This window comes from Onychomys torridus, chromosome 1 (assembly GCF_903995425.1).
Source record: "Onychomys torridus chromosome 1, mOncTor1.1, whole genome shotgun sequence".
NCBI lineage: Eukaryota > Metazoa > Chordata > Mammalia > Rodentia > Cricetidae > Onychomys > Onychomys torridus.
The window spans coordinates 25,415,738-25,436,507 of NC_050443.1; the positions used below are offsets into that span (position 1 = coordinate 25,415,738).

Here is a 20,770-nt window from a genome sequence, read left to right on the forward strand (position 1 = left end):
CAAAACACATAAGCAAACTCATCTTCCCCAACCTGAGCCCACACCCACACACCCACCTGGCAGGCATGCCAGGTTCAGAGAACCCAAAGAGTATGTCCCAGAGATGCCCAGCTATGCCAAGTGAACTATCCGAACTATCCGGAGACCACCCAGAGAAGCCAAGCCTCTCCCCCTGCACCCTTCGCCTTCCTTCTTCAAGCCAGCTCCCTTAAAAATGGTCCTGCCAACCACCTCAGCCAGGTTCTCAGCCGAACACTAATAAGTGCTTGTTTGTTGAACTGAAAAATCATTACCACAGAACACGTCAAGTAATGAAAGATGTTTTCCTCAGAGAAATGTTAAATACTTCACTTCTTTCACAAGGAATGAGTACACGTGTTTCCAGATAATACCTACCTCCCTCCCCACCCACACTCTCAGCTGGAGTCTGCGGCTCCAGGATCCACAGAGAGCAAGCTCCTGAGGCCTGGCTCCCAGGAGTGAGAGCACGGCTGGATTTTATTTATTTTCTTTTGCCCAGCTGACTCCACACTGGTTCTATTACTTGTCCACATAAGCATCTCTGTAGGAGCCTCTGTCACGTAACTGGAGTCCTGGCTTACTTTTCCTATTTTATTCTGAAAAGCTAGGGAAAATAACACACTGTGGCCTCCTCTATGAGGCTGCCTTAGTACTGGCTAACTAATATATATATGAAAGAGCCATTTCACTGCAGGCCTGGAGCAAACACAAAGGCAGGAAACAAATGTCATGAGAAGAGAGCCCTGGTGCCTGGGGAAGACTGCTAGGAACTCCACTTCTCTGGGGATGTGACTCTGCTTCCTTCAAACACTCTTCCTTGGCAGATGAGCATTGTGGTCTTAAGTGGCCAGGTCCTTTAGCTGTTTCAGAATGGCCACACCTACAGGGGAGCCAATCTGGTTAAAGTGTGCGCCTCTGTGTATTAGGACTTTAGGCAGAGCCTGCTTTGAGTCCGTGGCAGCTAAGATAGGAACATCCAAAATGACTTCTGGGCAACCTTGCCACACTTAACTACAACAGGGAAATACAGGTTACTTAGATAAAACACTCAGCTACCAGGTTGACCTTCAGGAAGTGGGGAGTCCGGGTTTCTAAGCCATACATTCTGACTCTGAAGCAGGGTACATTGTTACTGGTCTATAACACCAGTTCTCCTCCAGAGGCTAAGACAGGAAGATTTTGATTTTTCAAGGCCAATTCAAGCTACATTGTGAGAGAAAGACTGGCCTAGAGACTCCAAACAGGAGAACAGAAGAAAAAAATCTGCGTAAACTTCTCAGAACCTGGACTTTAATTTTCCCTGGTTTTGCTTCTTATTTAAGGGAAGGTAGATTACTATTTAATTTCACTAGCATTAAAGGATGACACTCTTCATATGTTAATTCTTAAATGTCCCATCAATATATCAAGGGGAACTTTCCACAGGAGCCCTTCCCTGTGAACTGCCAGGTTTTGAAATTACTTTGCTTGACATTAGGCAATGTGCCTTCTCAGCATTTATTAGACAAGGGGAGACATAAACTCTTAAGAACCCCTCTTTGGGGGGGTGGAGAGAAGACCATGTACTTCGGAAGACCTGAGTGTGGTTCCCATCAAGCACATCCAGGAGACTCATCATCATCTCTAATCCCAGCTCCAAGGGATCAGACACCCTCCTCTGGCCTCTACAGGCACCTGCACTCACATGCATACACATACGCACACCAACACACATCACTGAAAATAAATGAACTACCCCAGGTCTACTTCCAAATGGAGGAAGGAAGCAGCTCTCACCTGCTCAGGCCATCAAAGGAACTGCTCGCACCCTTGTGGGGTACCCACTGGACTCTCCTGCACAGCCAAGCCTGTGCTAGTTGGTCATGAAAAGCACTGCACCAGAAGACCCTGAAGGTGAGAGACAACTGGTATGTGGTCAGAACACTATAGATACGTAAGAGCCCAGAAACCCACCTCTTGGTGAAGATTCCCACTCAAAGACAAAAGTGCCGCATGCAAAGTCTCAAGGTCAAGTTCTGACTAGGCACACCCCCCAGCCACCTGAATAGCTGAGTCCTCTTTGGGGCGCCAGTGTCTAAGGCAGGTACAAATGCTTATCTGAGTCGATTTGTTTTTCACCAAAGGCTCGGTCTGTATCTTCCAAAGTGGGGCTTGCAAGTGCATCACAGGAGAGGGTGTATGTCCCATCCTTGGGACTTTCAAGTGCTTGTACATGCAGGGAGCTCCAGATGGGGACGCCACTGCTCTAATCTGGTATGCCCTGAAAACGTTGTCTTTAATGTATTTTTTTAACGTTGCTTTCTTTCTTCTCATGAATCCTAATAGTCAAGCCTTTTTGTGTTCTGCTAATTTTAGAAGTCCTGCTATTCTTTGGGAGGAGAATGGTGTGAAAATCAAGCAGAGTACCCAAAAATAAAGAGTAGATCTGTTTCAGGGATTGCAGCATGTTTAACTGGAAAGCAACTCGAGATCTGCCACTTTCTATCTCGTCTTTAATACATTTGCCCAATTCCTCTGGAATATTTTAGCTTCAGAGAGAACGAGAATGAACTTCCCAGTCTATGAATATATCTTTGAGGAAATACGGGCACTCAACATAATCTCTAGACCCTGACTAGAGACTAGGGAGTTTTTTTGTTTTGTTTTGTTTTGTTTTTTACAATATGCTGGCCCCAGATGGAGATGTATGGTGTGTTCCAGGAACAGAAGTGAAGCAGCACAGACCCTGCTCTGTGATCCCTGAAGGTGGACACTTCATGGTGTGTCCCTGGATCCTCCCACCTTTCGCTTTTATAAAATTAATCCTACTTAAAGAATTTGGTTCTTTCAGACTCACCAGAACGGTAGAAAGGCAACCATCCTGGCTGTCTTGGTCCCACTGTGGTCACATGATGATGGCCAGCAGCACGGACAAAACGAAAGCAGTCTGTCTCCAGCGGCTACCTGAGGACCCCAGTCTATACCTTCTTACCAACTGGGGACGCCAGAGATTTGTAACAGAAAGTTAGACTCTGTGTCAAGCCCTTCATGCAAACAATAAATATTACTTCTGCTCATAACTGGACTTTTCTCCAGCATCGTCTTTGAATGTTGAACCTTTTACAATTAATTAAAAGCCATGCACTGCAGAGTGCATATTTTATCAGCCCTCAGCTGCTTAAGTGTCTAGAAAAGACCAGGCCGTTTTTCTTTTTCTTTCTTTCTTTCTCTCTCTTTTTTTTTTCCAGGCAAACCAGAGCAAGTACTTGCAAGGGTCATATCTTTTTAATTATCTTTTCTCTCTTTGATTAATTATTCCATCTGACAATAGCGTGTTTCTAATGCTATTCACCTGCCTTTGATGATTGACAACTTTTCTGTCTGATTCAGAGCAAACAGCTGCTGCCACAATCTCCTAGCAACCCGGGTGTGATGGATGAGCCCCCAAGATGGATGGTTGCAATAAATCATGTCTCCAGCCATAAAACTGAGAAAAGGGGATAAGAAGAAAAGCGAACAAAAAACAAAACAAGATTTCTTCCCATGAGTGCACTCAGTTCCTTACCAATTATACCTGAACTGGACTTGTTCCTATTAACAGCAGAGTTTTCCTAATCAGTAAAAAAAAAAATGAAAAGGTGGCATTTGTATCAAAAGTGTTTACAATTCTTCCTGCAAATTGGCACTTGCACTCTTAATTACCTCCAACACCACCCAGTGCAAGGGCAGATGATCAAAGTTTTGCCTTCTTCCATGAAGTCTCAGCAAGCAGCAGTAGTGACTGATATAACCTGATGTGATTCCAGGCACCAACAAAAGATGGGTCTGATTCTACCTGGATTCTACCTGGTTTGAAGCAGCAGCTGGGTAACACCAGAGTGGACCCTAAGCCATGCCCATGGGCAGTGCAAAGTGTCTGAGTGCTAATAAAGTTATTTCAACACACACACACACACACACACACACACACACACACACACACACACACACACAGAGAGAGAGAGAGAGAGAGAGAGAGAGAGAGAGATGCCTGTTAGCCAGCAATCCTGTTTCTTTCAGATGCCAATGCTTTTACATGTCCAGGAAACTTCTTTCCCAGCAGCCTCTAGGCACACATAATCAGCCCCTCCACAAATTCTAGATTCTTGTATTTTTATAGATGAAAAAAAAATCTCTGTCTAATTTTCTATCTCATCATTTTTAAAAATGAATGCCCACACTGTAAGTCACAGAAGAAATCTGCTATTTTGTTAGTAAACCTAAATAAAGTTGCATACAGAATATGAACACAGCTCCTGACAACTGCTTTTGCACTATCGGGGCTCCAGTGGCTTAGAAGACTGGAGCAAGGAGACCACCACTTCTCCTTTCCTTTCTCTCCTGGGGAGCCAGGCACCAAGGCCTTGAGAGCAGAAGAGTATGCATAAAGGCCATCAAGTTGCCAGAGCCTCCCTCCAGACAGCTGGGGGCTCCAATGGCAAGCCAACCTGCGTCCCTAAGTACTTCCAGTAGGTGGGGGTGTCCCAGTGCACAGAGCTTGAGGGTGCAAAAGCAGCAGAAATGATTAACTGGCAGGACCTGCAAACAGCTGTCCACATCAGTCCTAGTGGGGGTCGGTGGGGGCCCAGCTGCTGAGAACAGAGTGCAGACACAAAGAAAAGGAGGCTGCTGGGAGCAGAGGCAGGGAGCCGAAAAGGGTCTTTTTTTTTTTTTTTTTTTTTTTTTGTCTAAAATATTCTTAAGACATACAAGTGTTTTTTTACTTTTTTTTTTTTTTTTTTTTTTTACTTCATTCTCACACTACTAACCAAGCCAACCGGTATTTATTTATTTTTTTTAAGTTATATTGTGCTAAGCTTTGTCAATACAGATTTGAAAAAGCAAACAAAAAAAAAAGCATGAATTTTAAAAAAAATTTAGACAAGGGGTCAGCAACTATTTATATTTTAATGCTTGGTACGTGACTGCCTCCATGACGGAAGAAAGGCAGTATGAGAGAGAGAGACAGAGAGAGACAGAGACACACAGACAGAGTCACACAGAGAAAGACAGAGTTGCTTGTTAGCTTTAATGCCAATCACAGACACTTTATTTTCCCCATGTCTTTAAAAAATATTCAAAATTAAAATTTTACCCCCCTGCCTTTATATTTTGGGGGTCCACTATTATAAATACAAGGGGGCTGCTGTCTACCCTAAAAGCAATGAAAGTCCAAGGCCAATCGATGAAACACACACACACACACACACACACACACACACACACACACACACACGCCCATAGCCAGTTCCATCTGGTCCAACTCTCAAGTTACAGGTTTACTCGGCAAGTCTAAATAATATTCAAAATGATAAATGGCACCCCAAGCCCAGCATCTACCATCAATCTTTTTTTAAGGAACATCCATCTTCAATAAGGTACGTTTGAATCATGTGAAGCCAGGAGCCCTGAGACTCATTTATCCCACCCCTCATATGCGGGGCCTTGCTTGAATGATACCTGTCAACTGCTTTCCCCACTCTGGACTAAAGGGAAGCAAAAGAAGATGGGAGAGAGAAGGACGGGGAAGTCACACAGCTTGGGAAGCTGAGCAGTGTGGCTCGGCAGAGCACATAAAGGGATACAGCATCTTTGGTACCGCAGCCAATCTTGTACCCTCATGCCACACCACACATCCTGAAGACAGCCATATACAGGGCAGGCTGTAGCCTCCCCTCTCCCTACCTCTCCTCTCTCCACCCTCTTCCTCTCTCACCAAATCAGCAGAGTTCTGAGAGCAAGCCACAATGTACTGTACTGGAGGAGGAGGGGACAACTGGGTTTCCCTCCCCTTGCTGTTGTCTGGCCGGGGCCCATATGATAAATGACATATGTCATTCTGTCAGGAGGAAAGGGTGGGTCAGTGATGTATGAGTCCGCTGAAAAGGAAATCGACTGTTTGGCATGGCGAGGCTCTTCTCCACCAGGATTTAGTTTCAGAACTCTGAAATGAATTCTCCGACGTTTCAAGTGCATACTTAGGGCAGGCTGCCGGGAGGCCTGGGGAAATCGCACTTTATCCTCCCCCTGTCCTTCCGATGGTGTGCATGCATGCACGTGTGCACGCGCACGCGGGGACACACACACACACACACACACACACACACACACACACACACACACACACCCTAAACCAATCCTACTACCAGATACCTGGAAAAAGCCATGTACATGTCAGCATCCTCAGCAGTCGCACACTGGGAGTTGTTAAAAATATGATTTTTTTTTTTTTTTAAAGCAGAATGAAATGGAGGGCAGGGAGGTTAGTCCTTTTATTTATTTATTTTTTAATGGCAAAGGGCTGACACAAAAGCAAGATAAAAATTAGCATGTTTGAAGTAATCGGCCCGCAGCTTGACATCTGCATAGTAAATTTTAAAGGAAAAAATGTGTCAGACAGCCATGCGCCGATGCGCCCTCCCCCCTTTCATTAGCTCACTGCCAGGGTGGTACCGCTCAACCTCATTACAGCGGGAGGATTTATGGAGCTGAACCCAATGGCAAAGAAAAGGCATCTGTCAATAATTGTAGGAAGCTGCACTCACAGCTTTGAAATCTCATTAAGTATGCAGTTATCAGGCATAAAGATCAAAAACATTACTCAACTCCGACAGAATCTTATGGGGGAACATTAATTAGCAACAGGCCTACAGTACAAAAAGAGAGAGAGAAAGAGAGAGAGAAAGAGAGAGAGATTGGGGGGGAGACTTCCTCTCACACCTGCCCAAACCTACAAACCTAAAGCAACACTCCCCCTCCCACCCGAAAAAAATCATTCCCGGCATCTGAGACTGATCAAGAACATGAAATGAAAGACACACAGAGAGAAAGAGAGGGAGAGAGAGAGAAAGGGGGACAGACAGGGGAGGGGTGGGCAGCGAGGGCGGGTAGAGGGAGGCGGGGCGACTGGTTGAGAAAGCCCTGGTGGTGAGGACAGAAAAGGAAGGAGCTGTCAAACTTGAGGAGGATGTCAGCGCCCGCCCTGATTACAGGGCCTATGCAGTTCACGGACCTTTTATCATTCCACCCATCAAAACCAGCCTAAGAGGCAGAGGCCCAGACACAGGACTGTCCTTTTAGACCTAGACCAAACTGCAAGGCAGGACACTCACCTGCCCGAGGCCTGCTTTCCTGGGAATTAGTCTGAAGCCAGCAACCAAAGCCAACAAGATCCTTGGAGGAGCCCTGGACACAAGGTGGGGCATCTCTGCCACCTTCACACATCTTTTTCGTCTTCCTAGAAGACACTGGAATCCCCCTCTCACACATGCACCTTGGCTTATTTTTGTGTGTGATCATTTGAAGCACGCGAAGGTCAGCCATGGTGACACAGGTCTGTCATCCTAGCATGCAAGAAGCTGCGACAGCCTGGGCTACATGGCAAGACGCTGTCTCAAAAACTCACATATAAATAAATAAGTAAATAAATAAATAAATAAATGGAAATCTCACAGAAACTGTTGTCAAGTTCACCCTGGGTCATGAGGCTTTAAAAGATTCTCTGTAACAATGTGGGGAGGGGCAGTGGGGAGGGTGGCTACAGTCGGGCATCCAAAAGATCAACAAGCCGCTTAAATCCAAGGTACCCAAGAGGGAAAAACAAAATTAAACAGTATGTTTCCTTAGCCTGCCACATTGCCCACTACGTGCTAGCTGCATTGGGAGAAAATAATTTATGCATGACGGGAGTTTCCCCACGAGCCTTTTCCCCCCAGGATCTCAGGCAAACTTCTATGCCCTATGGAAGGGATGGATCCATTCTGGGCACACTGCACCTGGGAGTGTGGGCAGAGAGGTGGCTGCAGTACAACAGGCAATATCAGCCCTGGCATATCATGAACAGTCTCACACACATATACTTGTGTGCGCACACACACAAGTCCATGAAACATACAGAATGAAGATAATGAAGTAAACAGGCTGCATTTTATTTCCCTCATTGTATTATTATAAAAGTGATCTTTTCCACTTACCATAAGCACATGCATTACCTCCCCCCCCCCCCCCACACATACACACACATACACACACACACACACACACACACACACACACACACACACACACACACAGCATTTCCTGTAATTCTACACCATGAGAAAACCTGAGGATCAGAGATCTCCCAGTTCCCCACTCCCTCCCATGCCAGCTTCTGGTGTCATGACCACTTCTAAAGCCTTTACCTCTCTCCTCCACACCAGACAAAACCTTCTCTTAATTTGGCACATCTTTAAGGAAACTGGCATTAAGATCCCTATGCAACAGGCTTGGAGATTCCTCCAAGCCAAGGAGCCATCCTTCAGAATCTCAGTGAACTCAGCTCAAACCAGTTGTCACCTATGACCCAAAATAGTTAGCAGCACTTGTGTACAAACCAGACTCTGGAAGAAATGTTAGTGTTCATTACAATAAGGTGTTTATATTTTTTGTATGCTACAACATTACCTTTATTATGTGTAACATCAAAGTGATTATAGCAATTACATCTAACAGAATTAATTACATCACTCCAGGATACATAATGCATTAGAGGTAAGCCAAAGAAAGAAAACATCTTGATTGTAGTAACTATTGTTGGTTAGGCTTTCTCCAGCAGCAATGCCAATCCAGTGGCAGCTTGTAGGGCCCTGGAAGCTGAGAGGTTTCAGAAGAGATCAGGCTATTTTCTTAAAATGAAGTGACGCTTTTGCTTAATAATATGTTGGCGCTAGGGGACATATAAAATCGATTTAATATTTTTACGTGTAAATCTTTAAAAGGTGCTGGTTCATTCACCCAACCAATGTTACTACATAAAGGAAAAAGCACATGGGTGAAAGACTTACAAGTCTTTACGTATGCAAAATAAATGCACTCAAAGCTTCATTAATATTAATTTAAATTCAAAACCCATTTACATTAAATTGTTCATTAAAAATTGCCTATTTTATGCAACATGCATTTCTCAAAGAACTCAGAGGAAACTGAATACATAGGGCTAAATTTAATGATGGGGACAGAATATCAGAAGTAAATGAATTTGAGTCATCGCACGTAGAGCCCTTTACTCTCCATTAAGGAAAGGGACTCCAGTTCGGGAAACAAGTGAGAATTTGGAGTATTTTGTTTTCTATTACCTTAGACTTATGAAGAAGGCATCCTAGTTTATCACAGACAAGGAAGAAGAAGTGGTGTGTGTGTGTGTGTGTGTGTGTCTTTGTAGGGAGGGAGGGAGAGAGAGAGAAAGAGAGAGAGAGAGAGAGAGAGAGAGAGAGAGAGAGAGAGAGAGAGAGAACAAACAGAGGCCTGTCAGCCAGCATGCTTTGAGCCTGGGTTTCCAACTGGACTCAAAAGCACGGAGTGTTAAGCTTATGCTTTTAAGAATGTGCCTCACTGAGCATTTCCCACTAGCCATCTCCACAAAAAAACTGATAGTTTACCTCTCCTCTATCTTCTGTCCTCTGCGAGCCTTTATAGTCAGGAAACCAAGAAGTATGACAAGGAGTGGGTGAGTTCCTTGATTGGCCCCCTCCCTCCTCAAGACAATCTGAACTTCCTCTGTTTCCCCAACAGCTGTTCTGGATGAAGAAAGCACAGTTATAATTAATAACATGTGTCCTGACAGTATGGATTACTAATTTATCATTAAGCCCAAATAAATTTAAATTATGCTCCAAGAACCATAACTTTGCATATGTGAAAGAAGGAAGTACAGAGATGGTCAGAAAGTCCAAGCTATACAACTTTTAGTGAAATGCTCTTTTTAAGCCTCAGTACATCTCCTGGACTATTTAGGTTGGAGCAGGGGAAAATTTACAGAATTGAAGCTAATTAAACCCAAAGAATCCAAATGCTGATCAAACCAAGTGCATTGTGGTAGAAATGTCTTTAAAAAAAAAAATGAGGCTTATAAAATATTCAATATTTAGTCAAGGACACTATGTAATTCTTTCAATAACGATTCCTAAATCTAGAGTCTGTTAGTCATTCAGGCAAGTAGCCTTAAGCCGGCCATGTTGTGCTACTGTCTTCTCAAAGATTATTTCCACAAACAGCGACCTGAATTTTTAAGTCCACACTGAACGTAAATTTTTACACATACTGAAAAAAATCAAGGGAAGCTCCAAAGTCCATCCATTTCTTACAATGCAGGTTTTCAAAAAAAAAAAAAAAACCAGAAAGAGAGAAAAAAATATATATTCATAGTCATTGTTTAGTAGGATTTAAAAATTAATTGAATGACTAACTGCAAATACTGGAAACTAGAATTAATCTGTCTGGATTTAAAAAAAGGCTTACAGACATTTAAATGCATGTATCAGGACACTTTATCAACCTAACATAAAATTGTCATCTTATCTTATTATATGACTATTTTATGCATGTGTCAAAGAATTTAAAAATGACTGCCTGTCTATTGAGTCTAATTACAAGTGCACATTTTCTGCCTGGATGTTCAAGCCTACACCATTGTTACCAAATAAAATATATTGTATTCACCTTTCATTTTTACCTTCAGACACAGAAACCACCATTTAGAATTTAAGTAAAGCATGAACATGCACCAGGAGCATCTCACAGGGTCCCTGGTTTGGCCTGGCCTCCCTGCACTCAGGATTTGGTAAGGGTAGAGTGTAGTTTCCAGGACCAGCAGCTTCAGTGGGCTGATACTAGCATGGAAAGGCAGACACAGACCATCCCACGTTTTATTTTTTATCTACAAGGGAAAAGCTGTGCATGGTTTGTTCAGTAGCACGTAGGAATGGAAATGGGGCCTGAAGGGAACCTTCACTAGGTTGCACCTGGAGTGCCCGACGGGCTTAAAAGGAGGCTGTGACATCAGGACCATGGGACACTTGCCAGGTCCTTGTTCTTCTTCATGTCTGTGTTTTGCAGCCTAGCCAGACCTCATTCTACAGCCCACATGTAAAGAGAAAGCACCCAAGAGCGAGAGCAGGTCCACACAGTTAACACGATCCTTCTCCTTGCAGAAGTGTCAGGCTGGACTGAATACAGGTTTGTATCCCACAGACTCACCTGGGTCTCACAGCATCTCCCAAGGCCCTAAACACATCCCATCACTTCACTAACCAATCTTCAGTCAAAGAGAGGAAACAGAGTTTTGAGGCAATCTGGAGAATAACTGTTGGTCTATTAGCTATTGACATCCTCCCTCACATTCAAGAGCACGCTCAAGGCAAACCCAAGAACGGAATGACAAGGACCTATGCCCACAATCAAGGGTTGCCCTAGAGTGTACTGAAGCCCTCCCTGAGAGTTGTCAGGATCACAGAGATGGGAGCACAGAATCTGAATTCTGGAAGGTTTTCCTTCCCAGGTAGAGGCCCACAGGATGATTCCTTGACTGATGTTTTTCCTTCATTGACTTGATTTTCTTTTTTCTTTTTCTTTTTTGTCTATAGTTCCCTTGGTTTCAAAGGAAATGGGGAAGGAAAAAAAAAACATAGGCCAGGCATAGCCAGTTCTATGCCACCTCACCCTAAAGAAGACTGCCTGTCTAAAGGAAAAATGTGTGGCAGGTCTGAGAGGAAATAAATTCCCAAGGCAGATGCAGGCATGTCGTCCTGAGTGCTTGGGGCTTCCAAGAGAAAAGGCAAAAGCTGCAGTTGGGAGCTGCCCTCAGTAAGAAGCAGCTTGATGAAGGTGTCATAGGCACACCACCAGGTGAGCCACCTCTTAGGTAGGCCACTTTTCAGGCATGCACTTGTCCACTGGTAATGGCAAAGACCTTCAGCCTATGCCAGGGAAACCACTAAGTTCAGGGACACCAGCTGATCCTAGTCCCTTTTACAAAAGTCAGGAGGCCTGAACACTGACCCTCACAATGCTACCTACCTAAGAACTCTATAGAACAATAGTCCTTTGCAAGGGAAAAAAAAAAAGAAGAAGAAGAAGAATCCAAAAGTCACTGATGAGTTGTTGCTCACTGAAGATTTTTTTTTAAAGCCGAACAGTGCTCTTCTGTGATATATCCTCCAGGAAATGTACATACGTGGATAAAATATAACATGCTATTAAGGATTACTCTAATTCAGCACTGCTATTTTCTGAAAATACCTGTTTAAAAACAAGCACTATAACTGTGGGGGGTCCTATTTTAAGCAAGGAATAATGCTATTTTGCCTAAAGAACACTGGCCATACCTAACCCAGCTTCAACGGGCAACAACAATCTTTCCACTACAAATGTCTGGCCTTTCTGTAGTCCATGCTCCGAAGAAGGAAACTCCTACCCAGATTTCTGACCAGTAGGTAAAGACACGCCTCTTTCTTTCCCATTCTCCCTCTCTGCAAAAAGACTCTGAATCACGCATAATTTCTATTTTCAAAAATCTAAATTGCAGAACTCCATCTTTTCAGGGATTCTTGGAGCCTGCTTCGGCCTTTCAGAGAGCTCTGTTACATTTGGCCTAGATAGAGAGCCTGCATGCACCTGTGTGCTTCATATGCAGGCTCTCCCCAGCTCGGGGGCCCTTTGTGGTTGTTATTCTACCCCAGACCATTAAAAGGGCCCTAATTCCTATGACATGATTATCCAGGTACCAAAGCCCATTTGTCACCTGCAGCAGAAAATTGAGTTAATGCACAACTAAAGGCAGCCAGGACTGTGTAATATCAACTTGATTACATCAAACTAGCTGCAAACCTAATTCTGCTGCATGACACTGCGTCAAGCTTGTCATCTCCAATCATTAAAGCTGTCAGGAATCCATCAGGTTTACAGCTAATTAGGTGAACACTAATGAAGCTGGCAAAACAACTTTTCTTTTTTTATGGCTGAGCGGACCTTTCAGTTTGGGGGGGGGGGGTGGATTCTCAAGTAGTCTCAAGGTTGCTGTGGACAGGATTAACAGTCACCAATCAACAGACATCTTTCTTTTTCCCACTGTCTATCCGTACAAAGCCATCAATTTGTCATCGCTCCCAGGATGTCCCAAAAGCCGCTGTGGGAACTGAAAAAGTAGGGAGACAGAAGTTCCTAGTCCATCCGTCCAAACAAGCCCAGGAAACACAACGGACCTCACACAGCACCTCACACAGCTCACTTACTGGCTTGCGTGCACTCAGAAGCAGCCTAAATGTGGAAGGGTTTTGTGTGGAGCTCTCCAGTCATGCTGCACCCCTCCTCCACACGTCCATTAGGCAGAAGCATTCTGATAAAGTAAATCCAAAACCAGGGTATGAGAAAGAATGAAAGCACTCATTCTGCCAACTTCTGATTGACCATTAAGCTATTGATGAATGTGCCTGTCAGGAGAGAGACAATTAAATCAAATATGAAACAAAGTCGTTTTGACGGGTCATTTTGATAGAGCAAAGGCATTCTTCCATCTCCCATTCGTCCTGCAGTCAGGTTTTTATATAATGAATTTTCCTTAACTGACCTGAGATTTCCTGGCTGGCTTAAAAGTGCAAAAAAAGGTTAGTGAACAGGTTACTTTACAAAAGAATAATAAAATGAATAAAAATGAAACTAACAGCACATTTGAGACACTTGTCATATGGACAGAATGGAACAGTAAAGCCAAACTACAGAGTTCAAAATCAAATGGAAAGATGCAACCACATATGTTTCATTGGATGGAGGCACAGATACCTTAAAAAATGTGTACCCGAAAAGGAAAGAAAAAAAACACAGACTGGAAGAAGCCCAAGACATTCCTACTACCCAACTTTGTAAAGGATGCCTCCAAAGTTCCAGAGTTTATTTTGGGGAGATAAGCTCACTGCTAAAGCCTGGAATTTAAAGGAGGAGGTGGGATGAACAAGCAGCATCAGTGAGGAGGTGAGCTCTCTGTTGGGATCTTCAAACTTTCTAAATGTGAGTAACACCAAGTACAAGGGAAAACATGCAAGCATTCATGCACCAAACCAAATTTAATCCCTCCTAAGCTTTCTTCACAACACTGACAGGCCAGTACACTTTTGGGAGAAGTTCCTTCTCTGTGACCCCGATAAAGAGACTGCAGACCAGAGTACATCTGAGGTGGAAGCCAAGCTGGTCTGATGGTCATCACCATCACCACTAGCCTGGGTACCACCATCACCAGCCTGGGTACCACCAGCAAGCACGTAGAACATTAGCTCGGTGACCCTTCTCTCAGACCTCCCCTCTTCTATCAAGAGAAGTGAAAGGGAATAAGACTGAAGAAAAGGACTCCTAAGCAACCCCCCCCCCCTTTCAGGCAGCATCTGAGCCTCTGCATGTCCCAGTGTTACTCATATCAAAATACATCACGTCCATATGTGGTCCTCTCTCAGCAAGCCGCCCCAAATCCCTGAAGTTGCACTGACAGGGCCCTCCTGACGTCATGGAGCTTGGCCTCACTATTGCAAGTGATTTATTGATGTTTATTGGGAATGAATAGATCAAAGGCACAGGCATGACGGGCGATCAATCAGTCATCAAATCAAGGGTGGCAACCGGCCAGAAACCCTTCTTCCAGCCACCGTGCCCCTTACCGACATTATTGCAAAATAATGTTATGTGTGTGGGTTTTGTTTTATTTTCAATGATTCTTCTTTCCAGGAAAAAAAAAAAAAAAAAAAAGCAGCTCAGTCCTAACAGGAGTTGACGTTCCTGGTGGAAAAGAGGTGGGGGGCGGGGGGGGGGGTTAACTCAGATACGTCCCAGAACTAAGTGCTAGAAGAGGGTAGAGAACAGCAGCAGAAAGAAAGGGAAGGGGTAAGAAGACACTCACGAGTGGAGGGAATGTCAGCATCCAACACTGACCTGACAGTCATCTGACAATACCCAGACCCTGTGCGCCCTGTTTTCCACCGCTGTACCCGGTTTGGACCCAATAAATGAAGAATCAATCGAATTAGCAGTAAGGTGGCCAGAGGGATCGGTTAGATCACTCGCTCGCCAGCTCTCGTCCGGATAGGCACCGAGTAGTACCCAGGACAACACGGAAGGTGTCCCAGAGAACTCAGGTGACCCCGCCCGCCCCCCCACCGAAATACACGGGTTAGAGAGCGCCTTCCCTGCTGCTGCCAGAGCGCCAAAGCTGGGGACCAAGCCCAGGTCGGTAGTCTCGGGAGGGTGTGCGAGCGGGCTGAGCGGAGAGCTTAGCGGGGCAACCGGGGGGCGCGCGCACCCAGGCAGGAAAGCGGCGAGCCGACCGGGCTCCCGGAGTTACTCTGCGCCCACAGAGAGAGGGAGAGAAAGAGGCGAGGAGTGCGGCGAGCAGCGCGGGGGCCGGCAGCCCGGAGGCGCGGCGCGAGCAGAGGAAGAGGAGGAGGAAGGGGAAGCCGTTCGTACCTGCTGCGCGCCGGGGCGCCTGCTGCTTCCTCCTCGGCATGATGCTTCTCCCGCGACTGCCGCCGCCGCCGCTGCCGGGCTGAGCCGAGGGAGGGAGGGGCGGCGGGGGGCCGAGGCGGGCCTGCTCGCAGCCTCCCCCCCGGAGAGCGGCCGCCTGCAGGATGCTGCTGCGCCCCGGCTCTCCGCGTCCCCCCCCCCTCGCTGCGCTCCGCCGCGATCCCCGAACGTGCGGAGGGAAGGAGGGCGGGCGAGGGAGGCGCAGGGAAGGAGGAGCGCGGGGGGGGAGGGGGGGGCAGAGGAGGAGGACCACGCTGCCGGAGGAATGGGAAGTTTGACAAATCGCTCCAGAGGCCGGAGGAGGAGGGGACAGGCGGGGAGGAACGGTCGCCCTGCCCCCCCCCCCCGCCCCGTCCCTAGACGAGGTGCGCGGGGTTCGGGGCTGGGGGGCGGGGAGAGAGGGAGGGGAAGGCGGGCAGAGGGATGAGAGGAGGAGCCCGCTAGCGACCCCGGTCGGTCCTGCCCCGCTTCCCGCCCCCAGGCAGGGAGGTCAAGGCATCCGGGGGTGGAGGTGTTGGGGGGGGGGGGGCCGGGTGCAGCCGCCGCCGCGGCCCCGGGCTCAGCGGTCCAGTCTTCTGCCCACCGCGCGGCTGGAGCGGCGGCGTCGGCAACAGGCAAGCTTAAAGGAAAAGGAGATGATCGTGTCACTCGCCTGCCCGCGGGGGTGCCCCCAGCCCCCGACCTGATGACTGCCTAGGTCCCCCGCCCAAGTCCAGCCACCCAGAGCCGGCCCTCAGCCTCCGCCCCGTGCGCTCACGCGGGGGAGCCGGGCCCGCCCAGCAGAGCCCGTCCGGTGCAGGCTGCAGCCCCCGCCCAACCCTCCTTCCCCACCCGGGCTCATCCGGGGGACGCTCCCGAGTGCCCCTCCCGGCCCGCACTCCACGCGCCGCGTGCAAAGCCTCAGAGCGCTCCCCAGCTCGGGATGGTGCTCCTACAAAGATCCCAGGGCCCCCGGGCGCACCAGAGAGAGGAGGCACGGGCTACCATGGGTGTGGGCCTTGGGCTTTTCTCCTGGGACCCTCTGTGGCTACTTCTCTCTGTTTTTTCCCCCTAGGCAAACTTTCCCAGGCGTGTTTCGGGGGCCAGCGTAGGAGGGGGTACCCCCAAGTTTCCTTTACTGACTTTGGGACAATCAGTCTCAACACCACGCGTCTTGCCCCCTTAGGCTCCTGGCCGCGCCCCCCACCCAAGGCGACAGCGGGTTCCAAGGTGGGACGGGGACGGCAAAAGAAACTCGGACTTCCCTGCCCATCCCCCGCCGGGGCGCGTCCTGGACAGGGGGCTACCCCAGCAGCGCCGGGTTTAGGGGCAGGGGGATTGATTATTGATTGGGTGATTGGGGTTGCAGAAGCTCCAGGAGGACCCGGCCGATGTGCCTAGGAAGGAGGCAGCTGGCGGGGTTGCATTGGCGACAGGGCGACGAGAGCTCACTTACTCTGGTGGTGAGGGCGCCTCTGGGCTGGAATTCACGCGGGCGACCCTCGGGCGGCGGCGGTGGAGCGGCAGCTAGAGCCGGAGCGGCGCGGGCGGCGGCGCATCGATGCGCTGCGGGCTCGATTGCGTCTCCCTGGGCCAGCTCTTAGGCCGAGAATGGGGCGGCCGCGGCACAGCGGGCTCAGGGCGCTGCTGGGCGTTGGTGGCTAGGGTGGCCTCTGGGCACCCAGCTCCCCGGAACTGCAATGTGTCTGGGAGCGCTGGCTGGGACCCTGGCACCCATGCAAGCCCCGAGGCCCACAGTCCACCCTAGGGTCCGCGCCCTGCGCCCCAGGACTAGCCGCCTGGGTGCACTGGAAGCTGCAAACCCGGCCTTGCTTGCTGCTACTTCTTCTTCTCCTTCTCCTTCTCCTTCTTCTTCTTCTTCTTCTTCTTCTTCTTCTTCTTCTTCTTCTTCTTCTTCTTCTTCTTCTCCTCCTCCTCCTCCTCCTCCTCCTCCTCCTCCTCCTCCTCCTCCTCCTCCTCCTTTTCTTATTATTTTGAACTTATTCTTCTCTTCCCTCTTCAGCTCCGTCCCTTTTTCATGCTTTCTTGTGGTTGCTTTTTCAAGTTTTGAAAGTTCACGGCGTGCTTTCTTTTTCTTGTAGACCTGGAGACCAAGTCTCACCCTACCGGTAAGATCAAAAGTCTCCGCTCGCCACCGGCCGGCGGGCTTGGGTAGGGTCCAGACGCCTGCCTGAATGCAGATGTGCGGCTGCTGTCCTCCGGGGCTGTAATGCCCGCTCCAATGCCTAGGCACGCCGGAGCTCTCTGAGTTAAACTGGTACGGATCCCGGTGGAGCAGAGAGCCCGAGGCGAGTTGAGGCCGGGCTCCCGGCCTGCCTGCGTGTGTGGCGTACTCGTGGGTGGGTAGAAACCCGGAGCGCTTGGTGCTTGTGACCGCAGAGACTGAAGCTGCGTTTCCTCCAGGCCAGGGAGATGCGGCCCCAGGGCGCGCGTAATGCTTCTTGCGAGCGAGGGATCGGTGAGTCTACTGGCCCCGCTGTTGGCCTCACGGTTCAGTTGGCCACGGGGCCCCTCTTGCCTGGAGGAGGGTCATTGCGGCTGGAGGTCAGACCCCGAAGGTCCCCAGCTCACGTTCCAAGAGCGGAGCACCCATTTAGGCAAGCCGGCGGCGACGTGCTTACAGCGCTGGGTAACACGCACCGGGAGTTCGCCCAAAGGATGCTTCCCTCTCCCTTTCCTTCCCTTTGCTGCTCTCTTAACCTTCGTTCCTTCGCCGTGCACCCCCTCCCCGTGCCGCGGCCTAAGGGCCGGTCCCCTTGTTGCCTGCCGGCACCACTGCTCGCCAGTGCCTAGCCCTCCATGCTCAGGAACCGCGCGCTGTGTGATCCGCCCTAACATCTGTCCGTCCAACCATTGGCGCATCCATCAGTGTCAATGGGCTGCACATTGCAGCGACAGCCTGTCACGCACAACTCGGGCTGTGCGAAGTGCACACTGAGACCACACTGCCTTGCCCAGTGGGGCACTCAAACAGACTCGGCCGGCTTGGCACTGACTGGATTCTTGATTTCTACTGAGCTCTTTCAGCTACATGTATCTCTTCAACCTTAATTTGGGGATCTCAACACTTGCATAGTTTTTCAGGTCATTCTAGGGATGAAACTGAGGAAAGTGGGCAAGGTCAACCAGTCCTTATATTTCACTAGGATTTATCTTCTCTTCTGCGGCAGCGCTGGGTGTAACTAAAAGAGAAAAGTTCTCCAAATTCGCACAAAATAGACCCTGAAACTACCTGAATGCGGGGACCTTAAGTCCCTCAACCTGGGCTAGGTGCTAGGTTGTAGAGTTCACCCGCTGCATTTAGCAAGATTTCAAAGGGAGACCAGGGCTGTCTGCTGTGTCCCAGGACCTGACCGGAGAAATGCAAACCGATGGACTCAGTGAAAACGAAGGGTTCCATTTAGGGGAAATTGGCGTCTGGGTAGCAGTGAATCTGTAATTCATTTATCATTACAAAAAAAGGGCAAGACCTCGGGAAACCGGAGCTTGCAGATAGTTTCTGGCTACCTGGGCTACAGTTTCGTGTTCTCCCTATTGTACTTCTTTGCTTTCCCCTCCTTCTGCATCTACCCAGATGGTAAACACACACACACACACACAGGTGTCCCTGGTGAGTCTGGCCCTCCCTAAGGCCTTCTGTTTGCTCTAAGAACCTCAGGGGAAGGGTATGTGCAGGTTTCTACTCCTATGACATCTGAATGAAATCTACCCGGCATTTGACCTGACTTTATTATTATTGTAAATATTTCTGTCGACTGTCACCCCAGCAAACAACCCTTCCGGCAGGCAGTTCATATCACGGTTAGGGAATTCCAGGGGGAAAGAGCCCCATTCAGGGGAGCTCTGTGTGCTGGGTTCTGGAAAAGGCCAGGAAACTTTGGGCAGGCAAACTGGGGAAAGTAGCCTGTGCTGCAGGGTCTAGGCTCCACACACAGTGGTCTAGCTAGCTGTTTTCACACTCTACTAGAGGGCGGGAAAGCCTGTGCGTGGTGGAGGAGATCGAATTCTGTAAAGGATATACAATGTATAAATCGTTTACTAGACTCTTCATAGAAACTTGGTTATCTTTTAAAAGCAACAACAGGCTTTCAGTCACCTAGGAACTTCTGATCCACTTTGAATTGTGCTGGGTTGTAAGTGTCTAAATCAGATACTTCTACCTCGAGGTACGGAGTTTCCGGGAATACTTTCTTAAGCCCCTGAAATAAAAGGAGGAAGAAGGAGCTGGAGAAAGTGAACCGATTCACCTAAACACCCAGTGGCAAAAGCCCATGAAACTGTGAGCTGGCATCTGGGTCAGAGACTTACTTACCTTGAAATTAGGTGGTCATATATATTATTAGCCCTTCCCACTCCCTGCAGCCACGAAGGCAATGCTGACCACCAAGACTGTATCTCAGACTCAATGGAAACCAGGTGGTCCTCTGTCTCCAGATGGGCAACAACCTGCAGAAACCTTCCAAAGAGAGTTGTCTAGGTCAAGGGTTAGACATCTTACCCAGCCTTTCCAATTTTTGAGCCTTGGATTTCCATTCCTGCAACCTTTTTAACCGTAGGTCTCATCCACCTTGGCTAGCCTGAGCCCCCTTGAGGGTAGGGTATTATCAATTACAGGCATGGCTCAAAACAAGTGTTTGGAGGAGCAAAGGGCTGTTTATAATTATACTGTTTATAATTATACCGTGGAAAGTAGTAGTTTGGCCACTGCCTGGCGACAGCCAAGTTTGTGTTCCAGGTGGCCACTGAGGACAGTTAGATGACAGTCCCCTCCTCCAACAAAAGCTAGGGTGTGTCTTCAGTGGAGTGCCCACCAAGAGGTGTCATGAATGCCACCATTCTAGGGAAGAAGGTAGGAATGGCTAGTGTCCCTGAGACACCTAGAGCCTAAACTCTGACCTCAGAAGGGGGTACCTGCTGGGTCCATGAAAGTGTCACCTTGAAGGACAAGGACTCTGGAAGCCTTTGGTGATGGCATGGGTCTTTGGCAACACCCCAGGGGTGGGCCTTGACACAGCGTCTAGCACTAGGTCCTTTCCAGCCAGAAGTGGTTGAAAAGCCTCGTGGACCTGCTTCCCCCCACCCCCACTTTTCTGGGATAGGCTATGATTGGGAAATGCCATAGGTCCTGAGACTCCTAACTGCTTACACACCTCAGCCTGGAAACTGAACTATAGTCCCTGATAAAGCTGAAGGTTAGGGCCTGAGGCAGGCGGTAAATTGTTTGCTAAAGGTACTTTTACACAGCAGTGAAGTTTGTTTCTCTTTTTCCAGTAGCTTTGTTTTAAGAAACCAGATGTTTTGTCTGTGAATTCTCCCAAGAACTTTTACAGTTTGGACATGAAATAAAACCTTTGAAAATTGGGGCGGTATATTAATGCCACTTCTCTCAGGCTTCTGGAGAGTGGTGTCA

General features: G+C 48.3%; 1 protein-coding gene across 2 annotated transcripts in view; it reads right to left on the reverse strand.

Moving 5' to 3' along the window:
- Tshz3 (teashirt zinc finger homeobox 3) overlaps nucleotides 1-15,374 on the reverse strand; it is a 65,738-nt gene extending 50,364 nt beyond the window's left edge. Inside the window, exons 1-5 of one of the 2 annotated variants that reach the window (XM_036170982.1) lie at nucleotides 15,304-15,353; nucleotides 13,089-13,192; nucleotides 9,459-9,596; nucleotides 2,858-2,995; nucleotides 1,798-1,908 (exon numbers count right to left, since the gene is read on the reverse strand). Coding sequence is in view for 1 of the 2 variants with exons in the window: in XM_036170975.1 (XP_036026868.1) it covers nucleotides 15,304-15,343 (40 nt within the window). In the remaining variant the exon portion in view is untranslated. Of the gene's footprint in view, nucleotides 1-1,797; nucleotides 1,909-2,857; nucleotides 2,996-9,458; nucleotides 9,597-13,088; nucleotides 13,193-15,303 lie in introns of both variants that reach the window. The other variant, XM_036170975.1, reaches the window with a different exon arrangement.
- Nucleotides 15,375-20,770: the final 5,396 nt, after the last annotated feature.